This window comes from Anser brachyrhynchus, assembly GCF_964034855.1.
Source record: "Anser brachyrhynchus genome assembly, chromosome: 8".
Lineage (NCBI taxonomy): Eukaryota > Metazoa > Chordata > Aves > Anseriformes > Anatidae > Anser > Anser brachyrhynchus.
The window spans coordinates 7,391,648-7,404,427 of NC_137702.1; the positions used below are offsets into that span (position 1 = coordinate 7,391,648).

General features: G+C 38.6%; 1 protein-coding gene across 10 annotated transcripts in view; it reads right to left on the bottom strand.

Annotated features, from left to right (window-relative positions):
• ELAVL4 (ELAV like RNA binding protein 4) overlaps positions 1–12,780 on the bottom strand; it is a 79,612-nt gene that overhangs the window by 34,797 nt on the left and 32,035 nt on the right. For all 10 annotated transcript variants that reach the window (XM_080603555.1, XM_080603553.1, XM_080603551.1 and 7 more), the window contains exon 2: positions 7,424–7,664. In XM_080603555.1, coding sequence (XP_080459681.1) covers positions 7,424–7,664 — 241 coding nt within the window. The remainder of the gene's footprint in view (positions 1–7,423; positions 7,665–12,780) is intronic.

The window sequence follows — 12,780 nt, forward strand, 5'->3', positions numbered from 1 at the left end:
GACAAATCATACCAAACATTTTAGAAATCCACCAAGGCACTCATTACTATTCCTATGTTCCTTCTCCCACAGTGCTAATGAATTTAGTTCAGGTACTTAATCCAAACACTGATTTAGATGATCAATATTTGGAGATCATCTTCAATCTGCAGCCCTTACAAAAGGATACGTAACACTGAAATTAGGTTCTCTCTGCTCAAGAAGAGAATATACTTTAGGAAGTAAGAAGCTATAAAAATAAAATAGCTAGGCCACCAAATTAAGATCAACTTACCCAGTCTTTAACGGCATTCAGAACTACATATTCAGACTTGAAAAATAATTCCAGATTTTAGATTTAAAAAGACTGACACATCTTTTTTTACCATTTGTTTTTTTAAATCTTTCACACACAATTGGAATTACCAAACAAAAGGATTATAATCAAATTAAAGCATGCTCTGTATTCCATCTGATTCATGGAAAGACTTTTCCTTTTTCAGTACTAGAACACATTATTGCAAGACCTCTGGTTTTCTGGGCACTTGATTTTCAGCTGCAGTTACACTACTCTATCTGACCACTCCTTCCTCATTGCATTTTGACTGTGGACTCAACTCAATATACCACTCATACAAGTCTCCTTTATTTACTGAAGTACAGTGATACCAATCTGCAAGTCAATTCCTGAACAACCTAAGGTAAGTCACTGAATTTGGCATTTTCCGGCTAAAAGAACTCGTGTGTATACACACCCACCCCATATACATATGCAGAGCCAGCACTATTTATTTTTCTCTCTGTATTTCAGGAAACATTAAGTCTGTACTTTCAAGGAAGTGAAATACAGGAAAATTAAAATACTTACAGGCATTTCATATCCAGCCACACTTTGTGTGCATGTGCTACTAAATCTAGCCTTTAAATGCAAATTGAATCAAACACCAGAATTGTATTCACTTGGTAAACGGTGAATACCACAGTACCTATGTGTTTCTCTACTCTGAAGGATTCTGTTAGTTCTCATCTACCACTGGAGCAAAGCAATTGCTTTTGATGCTCAGACTAGCCTAACAAGATCTGTACCAAATAAGTGATCAGAGATCAGTGACTAGTTATCACTGCCTCAGAGAATTAATAAAAAACCCTTCCAAGTCAGCAAGGGAATAAACTACCTCTACAAGGTATTTCTCTCGTAAACCCTGATATTAGGCAGGCTTATGCCATGAGGCATGAGTTTACATACTTTCTAAACATTTTAGAAATCTTATCTAACATAATCCCTACATTCTATAATCCTGTTTAATGTAATTTTGAGTGGGCAAAACTGCTGGAACCAGTAATATCTCAAAATGGAAGGAGCTTTCAGAGCACCACCAGTGAACAGGCCATCAAGTGTAAAAGTAGTTTATATCCAGATTAGAGTTAGTCACTTAGGATCAGGTAACTTAATGCTGGGTTTCACAGTGAGCTATACTTATCTGCATATGGGTCATAAACCTATTTTTCCTTCCCAACAGGAAACATTTTTGGTATGCCCTTTTACTGAATCCTTAGAAGAAACTTATATAAAACACTGACGGTCTTTGTACATGAAGTTTTCAGTAAATAAATGTTCTATTTGCAGTTTCTGAACATAAATAACTGAACTATTTCTTTTGAATGAAAAAAAATAGATATTCCCCCCAATGATAAAGAAACAATTTTACTAATAACTCAGCAATTTTCAGCTTGGGGCTTTCAAATATAGACTTCACCATCTGTTACCTATTGTAATGAACTGTATTACCTCAAGGTCTCTTTCATAGAGTTAAATTTAACCATTAATCCTGATTTTACTTTGCAACTTTTCATTATGATTTTGCTTTTGGAGCTTTCAGAGCTCCCTCTTGATCCGAAGACAGGCACTGTAACCTCTCTCCCATTTACACTATCAGACAACAAAGTCTCACATTGAAATAAAGATTAGCTGTTGCCTGCTGCAAGCAGTGGGCCAATACTAGAAGAGGTTGGTTTACTAAGTTTAAGTAGCATTTTCTTGCTACTGCACACTTTGTCAGACTCAAAAGCTTCCCTCCTGGAGAGCCTTACTGTTAGGCAACATGATTATACCTGGCTTTCTTCCCTCCTGCCTCCTAGGGTCACTGCCACAGTTTGCAGTGCCAATTAATGGCTTCTCCTGAGGATACAGACCTCCTCCAGGCAAGGCTCTCAGAAACAGTCACTGATTCTGGATGCTGAAATTAAGACTGCTTAAGCAGGCCCCAGATTTCAGAAGGGACCAGATATTCAACCTCTGAACAGAACACTCCAGACAGAACCACCAGTTCAGCACCATTCACCGCCTACACTTGGTTAAATAAATATCTGTGCCATGATTTTTACAGCAGTACCTCTTAGTGCATGTTGGTAAGCCACTTGTTATGCACGGAGCTAGGAAGAAATAATTTTTAATGCAGTGGGACAGAAGATACCAGCTTCACCCTTCATGGATGTATTTCTGGAGCAGAATGGGTGCACGCTCAGCTTGGTGGGAGCAGAGGCAGAGCATCCACCACGGCAGGCTAGGAATTGACTGGTGCCTGCAGAAGCACACAATGAACACTGCTCACACGCAGAACTCCTCCTGCACTCATAATGCTGCACTGTTTCTCATTCCGACATTTTGTTAGCTTTTGGTTCTTGGATGATGTGGTTCAACACCCAGAGAGTAAGGTATGGACAATCCATTACTTCTAGACAGGACTACAGGCAGTCAGTACTTTTTCTCTTCCATCACATGCTAACACAGATGCTACTGCTTTAAGCTCATTGTTTGTCTTTTCTGCCTTTTCACCGGTATCATCAATATTTATATTACATTTACAATGCCACCATTATTTCCGAACTACAATCTTAATCTAAGTCTATATCAGTCCTGTCATAATTACTTGAAATGAAAATGAAAGATGTAAATCTTTGTGTATAATCATAAAGGAATTCAAAAGGAACAATTTCGAACAGTTGCTTTTTGGGGAGAAGAGCAATGAAGTTCCTGATTATGCATGCAAAGAACATCAAATTGCACCACACAGCAGGAATATGCAAACTCTGTCATATGTTAAGTGATGCACAGAAATCCTGTATCAATAAGTACTCTGCTTTACAGTGTGCCTGGATCATTGTAAGGTATGAAAGATTTGAGAACCAAAAATTTTAGATGCTGCTCATTTGAGAATCAGGGGCTACAAGTTTCTGTGTAAGCTATAGAAACAAAAGTATAATTCAAAAGAGCTCAGATCAGGTCACCAAATCAATTAAGCTTATAACATGCATCCTCTTTCCCCACCTGCAAATTTAGTCAATGACAACGCACTTGGCCAGCAGCGATCACAATGCTTCTGATGGACACTATGCTGACTATATCTTTTGTTCTATCTTTTGACAACAGAAGCTCAGCATTTCTTCTCTGAAAATTTTCTAACAAATTCAAGCTGTTCCCTTCCTCAGCTTAAGTCAGTGAGATTTATTACTAGCTTTCTTTGGGCAAAAGAAGAAATGGAGTGCATCTGCAGTGCTATACAGTTTAACGTCACTTGTAAGAACTGAGCCTCGCATCCATCTGAAGACATAGTCCTCCTCCGTAAAGTCATCTCCTTTCATCTAAAACTGTTCTAAAATGTTTGTGTCATTTAGTTTTTTCTAAAACTCAAATTCCTTCTTCTCATTTTTTGAGAGCAGCTGATTAAACCTGAACAACTGGGTTGTTGGACGAAATATGCTGTAGCTATGAAATGGTACAGCAGGGACCAGTTTCACTGTTAATTTAAAATGCTAGAATTAATTAGGTAGTGTAAATGAAGAATTTAATAAGCACACTTTACAACCACAAGTTCTGCTTTTATTAAACACCCCTGCCAAATGAAGGCAACTATCTTCAGTCTCTGTTTTTCCTTGTCTCATTACCTTAAAATCTCTGCAGTGAAAAAACATTTTTCTATTGCAGCCCCTCCCCCACAATTAAAATGTATGCCTGACTTCTATCTCCTCTTTCAAGTCATTAGCATCTTTTAAAAATGCTACTGTATATCCTGCCTGTTCTGAGAAGGTACCAAACAAAACCGAAGTTTACAATTTTGGTTTTGAATACCAAATTAAAGGCTGTCTTAGAAGCTGTCATTCCTATTCAACTCAGTACAGTGTACTACCAAATTAGCATATTTTTTTTAGTAAAGGAATATGCTTGTTTAAACATGTGTCTCTCCAAAGCGAGGGGTAACATCACGAATCAATTTTCTTAAAAATCCCTGCTACTGTTCTAAAAGACCTGTAAAGAGACTTGGATCAAGTGATTACTGCCGACATATAGTGTTTAATCCATTTGAAAAATAAAACAGTTCAGGTCATAAATTCTCTCAAAGGGATCCTATATATTTAACAGACTCTGTTTAGCTTTGAACTCCTTGAAAAGAAGTATTTTGAGAGCCTAAACATTATTTCACAAGATCTGCGCACTTGCTTAGCAGTACAGGGAATACAGAATTTAACTGGTTCACGCAAAGGATTCAGTCCAGCCTCCGAAATACATTCAAGATTTTTCTAATGTGGCTTTGCCAGGCTAGCTATTTAACATGATGATTTGGTCTGTGACCTTTTCTATGCCTCTAAACAGATGCTGAAGCATTTGTTTAGCAGCACAAAATAGCACACACTTAGCTGTGATTTATTAGAAGAATTTCTGAACAAACAATGAAAAATTCAAAAGCAGACAAAACCAAACTAATTGTTTCAGACCTCCACCATTTCAGCTCAAATAGCTTAAGAACGCTATTTTTTCTACAACACGTCACTGTTAAATAAATCTGCAGTGATTTTTGATAAGGAAAAGAAGCAAAGAACCCTGTAAAGGTAGTCATTCCTGTAACAGCCTGCTACCATGCTTTGCCAGCCCCAACCCCCCAAAACACAGAAGACAACAAACATGAAATCCAATAAGCCTCACTTACATTATGACCCTGAAAGATGAGTTGGGTATGACCCCAGTACATTTCCATTTTATTACTCCTGATGTTCTAAGAACATCGGAAGATTATTAACTGCTTCTGGCTGACAACTCCATTCAATTTAGTAACTCCAATTTAGTGTGAGGAACACACACCCTAAAATGTAGTAATGTTGCACAATACCTTGATAACAGGCCTGAAGCTTTAGCAGATTAAGTTCTGTTTGCAAAAATAAATGGCACAGAGACTTTGGAGGACAATCATTGTTTTTTTCCTCCTTCCCCAACTTGGTTTGGTTCTTATCTGCTTGCATCACTTCTTAAAACATGCAGGCTCCGAAATCATTTAGGTGTGGTGACCTCAAAGCACTTTTTATTTTAAAAGAATAGTTATGAAATATTTTACTGATCATAACCATTTTTATGCACTTGGTATGGAAACAAGAAATATAGGCAGAAGCTACCCAAGAATACATCCATAAGATCATATAGCCTATTTCTCACGTCTTCGAATACAGAGACAAAAGCCCGGAGATAAAATGGAACAAGAAGAACACTGTTCCTAGCAGATGAAGTAATGGTTCCACTTACAAAGGCTGCCAATTCTACATGAGAACAACACAGAATATATAAAACCTTGATGTTTTATTTCAAGTAAAACCCCATGAATTTAAGGCGTATGGGAAGAAAAAAGCTACTGAAACGTAGGACCTGCCATGATCAAAATTCAGGCTAGGCACACTAGACTTTTGCAGACAAGGGTTAGTCGTTCACTTCCACCTGAAATAACTGAAGTAACCTATGGTTCGATTTTTAAGATCATACTCAAACTGAAAAGAAAAAAACACATGGACCTAAACTAGTCTGGTAGCAGTTATCAAGGGTGGTATGTCATACTGAGATATTGAGTCAGCTAGGTTTGTAAGAATGAAGAGCTTCAGCTCTTCACATGGAAATTTTTGGAGAGGAAGACTAAGTGATTTTTTCTTTTAAGAAAAAAAAAAGTAAAGAATAAATAAAAAGTCAAGTCAATTTTTCAATCTGTTTTTTTCCATACCCCCGAAGCTGCATCCCAATCAGAAGATATATTGAAATAGATACATCATGGTCAACATGCAAGAAGAAAGCTCTGCTGGACTACACTTCTGAGGACTTGAGCTGCCCTGGGGCTACTGCCATTTATTATGTGCCTCGCGTTGAACAAGAACATTGCTATATGTCAGGAAGTAAATAAAAAAGAAACATTGCATGTTTAAAAGCACTAAGCAGATCTTCCTAATGCTGCCAATAAAACAGCTGCCAGGCTGTTAGAGGTAGGTATGAAGACTTGTCTTTCAAATTCCTTATCTTTGCTCAGCGCCCCTTTCCCACAGAATGCATGCCCAAGCTGCCTAGAGTGCATCCTTAAGAGATGGCTCTTGTTCTGGAACCCTTTGCTTCCCAAGGCTGCTGCTTTTCTTTGTGCTAAACATAACACTGGTGATGCACTGAACAGCAGTGAAATTTCAGCTGTTCCCCACCTACAGCGTGAGTAGACACACAGCCTATAAAACTAACCTATAAAGCAAGCTATAAAAAGTCATTGCTCATCCTGCTGTTGTCTCGTGCATCAGTGCATTCCTGGTTGTGGCAGCAAAGATACAGAGCAGGTTAGGCGCACTGGCACCTGTCCACACCTTTAGTGACGGTGCAGACACCTCTCTCCTCTGAGAGAAGATCTGTAATGGGAAACTTCTCTCATTCTGAAGACACCTACAAACGGGTGCCATGTCATGCAGGAAGGGGTCATCACAAATTAAGGTGTCTTCAGGGAACAAATCTAAGTTCATTAACCAATATCCACAAACATCCAAAAAATTGAGAGCAGTGGCCCCCAACTACAGACCACTGCTGCTCCAGAAAAGCATGGTAAGTGGGCTGTGAGGGACACAAAGAACCATCATGACTTTGAAGTGTTGCTAACAGGCAAAAATTTGATGAAGGATGGCAAGGTTCAAAAGAAATAATCGAAATTATGAACTGTCAGTTCGCTCAAGCAATTTAGACTATATTCCTATAACTGAGTCAATGCTAAATACAAAATAAGTAACGATAAGTGTTATTTATTCAGGGGGGTTCGACTAGAACTTCAGAGGTCCCTTCCAACCTCAGCCATCCTGTGATGGATCAGGAAGGCAGTATCGTTGTCTGAGCTTCGCTGCAAGAAGCTGCATAGGAAGCGTTATATGCACGCACACTGGTAATGTTTGTTCCTCCCCTCATTTCTGTGCACAGGTTAGAAATATAAGGCTTCTTCTACAGTTGTTCTAGAACCAACGTATATCACTGAAAACTAAAGGCCTACCACATGAAGAAGTTTACTGCGATATTTGCAGTAAGTCCCACACTAAACACTTGTAACATGAGCACTGGGGTTTCACTGACCCTGATGTATGTGAAGGTGAACGATGCTCGAGCGCTTACCTGTGATTTTGTCTCTCACGAGCTTGCAGGATTCTATTTCACCGATGCTCCCAAAGAGACTCCTGAACTCCTCCTGGGTCATGTTCTGGGGTAAATAGTTGACTATGAGGTTGGTTTTGCTGTCATCTGTGGCAGCCCCTGTCTGCATGGGGGAAGGGCAGTTTCTACTGTTGCTGGAGGGTCCATTGGTTGTATTGGAAGTAGGGCCATTCGACACCTGAGGCTCCATGGTGCTAATTATCTAAATCAAAATAAGAGGAAAAGAGAAAGAAGCCTTAAGTTTCATAGATACAATTGCTATTTTTAAAGATACTTACAAACGAATGAGTAGGTAGCATTCATGGCCAATTTAGATACTTCAACAAAAAACCCTGCTTGATTCCTCTGTTATTGTTGCAAAGTAGGTCATGCTAGTCTTTGGCTGTGAGCATATACTAAGATGCAGTTTAAAAAACCCTTCTTTTTTGTTAATGCGAAGCTGATTTCTGCTTTCATCACACAGCCATTTTCACAAATGTATATTTAAACCACATAAATTTAATTATAATTTAAGGTAATAATCATAATTAAAATTATAGTTCCATTAAATCAGATTAAGTAAGTGTATGGCTCTATATGAAAAGGTAAAATATTTTACCTATTTAATAACGGTATCACAGAGTGCAATGACAACAACATTAACCAGGCACAGTCAATCTGCAAAGTGTCGTCATTTGGACTGCCTTCGGTTAATAAACTCAGTGTCCCAAGACATAACACTTACTGGTTCCAGTGATGACCTATATTCTCCAGTTATTTTTTTCACTAACGAACTGACACCTCTTTAAATAATAAAGCCCTGGATTTGCAATCTTCGGAGATACAAAGGTCGTTAGGTATTTACTGGAACCAGAAAGGTTTAATCAGAAAGGGCTTATCAGGCACAGACTGGAATTTTAACAAGCAGTTCTATCTTGAAACACGGAACTCTGATTTTCAACAATACTCAGATTTATACTCAGATTTTTCCAAAACATCACGCAAGAACCCATCCCAGCAAAGCAGACGCATGCCAGTGGCCCCATTATCACCACTGCACCTGGCCGCGTGGGTGCAGATATCTGCAGGGTACGGACCAGAGAACCAAAGTCTACAGCACAAAGCTGCAGAGATATGGACGAAGAACGCCAAAAGCCTGGGCACTGCCCAGGTATCTGCCCCAACCGCAGTGCCCAGCCTGTCTGGGGCTGCCCACAGAAGGACACAGTCGCAGATGTGAATGAACCAAAGCAATGCAAATGGCAGCTTTCACTGTCTGCTGTAAGATTGGCACTAGTGCAGCTGCACTGGCATCTGTCGAAGCCCATCCCTAGGACAGGACGGACAGACAACAATGGACAGACAGACAACGGTACAGGCTGGAGCCACAGGAAGGTGCACTGCAGGGATGGGCACAGAGGAGAACAACCGACACTGAGCCTCGCACTCATCTCATCCTGTAATTATTGTAATTACTCATGACTTAATTAGCTTTCTTTTTTAAAGCCAGGGAGGTACATATTGCAACAAATTAGGCTTGTAGTTTGGGGGGGGATGACACCGAAACAGGGGAGTCTCTTCTAAAATTAGCTGCATCACAGCGGTTACATTTCTAAATAGCTTATATGGTCAGTGGTGGTTTTCTTTTTTTTTTTTAAAGCAACACCAAAGCACTTCAACTTAAAGCTTCATTTATAGAATAACCCTCCTTTTTAATCAATGGAAACAAGTTTTGAATTACTATTATTTTTATTGGGCCCAGGATTACCTACTTGGTATAGCAATTTCCAAATAAAAAATAAACCCTGCCATATTGTGTAGCAACAGAAAGGCCTTCAGCCACAAAGCCAAATCATTTTGAATATGAATTCCCCAGGAACAGTAACCTCCTGGAAGCAGTCAGCACGCCTGAGTCAGAAGCCCACTGCCGATTTGGCCAGCCACGCACCACCGCCGACACCTTCCGTGAGGCAGCATCGACCCCGTGTGCTTGGTGTTCAGGGCCTTCCGTCTCACCCGCTATTAGCCACATTCCCTCTTCCAATCCGATTTCGTACATGTATTTACTCACACATAGTAAGTACTTTGGATGCTACTAAATCTGTTTAGCTCAGGAGTCCATCTGGAAGATAATCTTTTGATCTCTGCATCCCTAGCCTTACAGCGGACACTAACTCCAATCCTAAGCTCGCTAATAACCTGCTGCCCGGGTATGTTCTCCTCACACTAAGGATAACGCTCACCCTGTGAGGCACTGCTCAGTGTGCTCATACACACCGTATCAGTTTAATTAAAACAAAAGAAATCCAGTCCAGGTTTTCCCTGAGCACCATCCTTGTGCTGATGAAGCCTGGCGGCCCTCCCTTGAGCCAAGCAGAAGATGGAGGCCGCCACCACACAGGACCAGGCCTGCTCCAGCACTATGGCTTGTCCTGCACTGCTGACCACCACCACCACGCTGTCATTGCCTTTTGGCTGAAGGTGATTATTTCATATGCTGTAGCAAATTTTCACCCGTTCTCCATTTCATATAGTAGTTTCCATGCTAGACACTCCACCAGGACAGTGCATATTTTCCCCTCGAGTCTGTGTTCAAACCCCATTCTCTTAGCCAGTGAAAGCCTCGCAATTAACAAGGTACAGTCAGAAGGTGACAGTAAGACAGCTGATGTGGTTAACTGCAGCTGTGTATTTAAGTCATCTGACTAGATCATTTCTATTATAAAAGCAACACAACAAACTGCAATTTTGGGGACTGGTCCTGCACCTAAAGCAAACAAAATACTGTACCTGGTTTCAGTTACAGCAGAAGCAGGACTTCAGCACAATTCAATGAGAAAGGTACATCACCTATTATTAGCAACAGGAACAAAAGCTATGTACAGTTTCCCACAATAAACAAAACCCCACGATCTTTTAAAAAAGTCTATTAAAGCAAACAAAATTCAAAGCTGGCTGGTGTCCTACTTACGTATTTTGCAAACTTTTTAGTTGCATTTTAAGCATGGTTACCTTCCACTCCATGCAAATAAATACAATTTAACTAAGATATTTAACAAATACTGAATATTAGAGGTAAGCTGCTCAAGAGAAATCTGTTCTTGAACAAATAGATTCTAGTATAATACTTCTGAGTACCTTGGCATAAACCTGTGTTGCACCAGGCACCAGGTTTTCTTCCTAGTTACTCTTACTCAGCTCCAATTAGGTTTTCCTGAATAGGTTTTTCAATAGTAGAAAGGAAAAAACCAATTATTTGACCTTCAAATTATTACAAAATTGTAGGTTACTAAAATTGATTTGCTATGTAAGAAAAAATATTGGATAGAGAAAAATTGTAAGATTTATTAGAAGTGTTTATTTTTTTACTGAATAATTTTCCAGTCTGTGCATAGTGATTTCTGCGTAAGAACTGGTAAGTACCAGAGCATGAATTCTTGTGGCCTCAGAAGAGTAATACTTATTTCAGCAGTACATACTGATTTATATTACTAAAGACTTAATGGTAACAAAAAGGTTAAGTCCCAGTCCCCTTTTCAAGCACAGTCTTCTCCCCTACACATCTACCTCAAACTGTTCGGAGTTCAACATGCATTCACAAGGACACTGATGGTTGATAAGCGTTAATATTAAGATGTTGTTAATCCCACATCAGTCAGCACATTACTTAAGAACAACTATATTATTTATTCAGGGAGTAGATTTTAACATGCCGTTCACTTTTTTCTGATTTATAACACTAAGATTTAGATCGTTAATTCAATATTTGTATCACAATATGGACATTTCTGAAATTGATACTGGAGTTTCCAGGAGCTCACTCTCATTATGCTTTAATTACTGGTAATAACGTTATTTTATTGTTTTATAAAAAGAATACTGTGCTGCAATTAAATTCCAAAAAAGTATAAAAAGGAGCCTATAAATCTACTTTCAGCTCATCAAGAGCTTTATAAATCTACCTTTAGCTCATCAAGAGCTTATATGGATACTAACAGAACAAATATGGAAACTGAACAGTAATTTAACACAAAAATATATACTTTTCAAGTATAAAAATACACTATCCCTTGTAGATTAGTATTACACCTCTACATATGCTATATAAAATTGGCAGTGTTTTCATTATTTTGTAGCCCTTCTCAAACCTAATTTAGGTAGCTACTACTGGTCTTGAAATACTGCAGAACAAATGTATACTGATGTGTATTTGCTACTGTTATAGTATCACAGGTTTTCTTTTCCTTCATTTTTTGCCCGACTTACAATGCTGCAACATTATTTTCTATATACAGGTTAACAGCAACTAATTTATTTTTCTTCAAAGATACTGTTTTTAGACACTGATAATTTAAGCACCAATATTTGAATATTCTATCTTCATAATGTTATTACTATTATTACTTTTAATCTGTGACTTAGACAGAATTTCAAGACTGATTTTGTCAGTTAAACAAAGGCAACCCGTATCTCAAATTGTGGATATGTTTCATCACACTGCTGCTTATAAAAATCGCTTCTTGGTGTACTACTTTTCTCAGTATGGTAATGCAGCCGCCAAGTAGAAGGTATTTTGGTTTGACAGATTTCACAAAGAAAAGCTTTGCTGCTCAGGAAGACAGCATAAGCTTTGCCAGTGTTTTGCAAAACACTGCTTACCAAAAGGCTTCGTATAACCCCTCCTACAAAATATCAGCAACAAATACCCATTATAGCAACTCCTACGTTCCAAATAATGTTTCAGAAATACTTCTGCCATATCTTCATATACATTTTTTCCAATTAATTCAATTAATTTCAATTTATTCCTGCTCAAGTATTAGCTCCAACAATAATGCAAATACCTGTATGTATAAACAAAACTATTACAATGCTTAAACAAGCCACAATAACTGACATTAATCTTCAGTTGCTATTACAGTAAATGTGTGACATCCATCTACCATTACAAAGCACAGTTAATGAATCATTTAGAAAACTACCCACAGACTGATTAAGACAGTCTTATCTTCCTATTGCATGCATAAGCAATAGCCAATGGCTCCATAAATGTAAATATACGTGTTGTATATTTACAACATTTGTTCTCAGTAGTCTAAAAGAAGATCTGCACGTTGGACTGAAAAACTGTCACATACATACACTGTGAGAAGCCTGCATTCAGCAAATAATTTAACACCCTTTCTTGTTATCTGAGTTACATATGCTCTGCTGCCCATTTTCCACAATGAAGAGAAATGAATCTGAGAGGGGGAAGAAAATCCAGTAGCAATTAGGAATCTTAAAAATAAGTATATGTATAGGCACCAAAGAGACGTATCTGAAACAGTCTTCCTAAA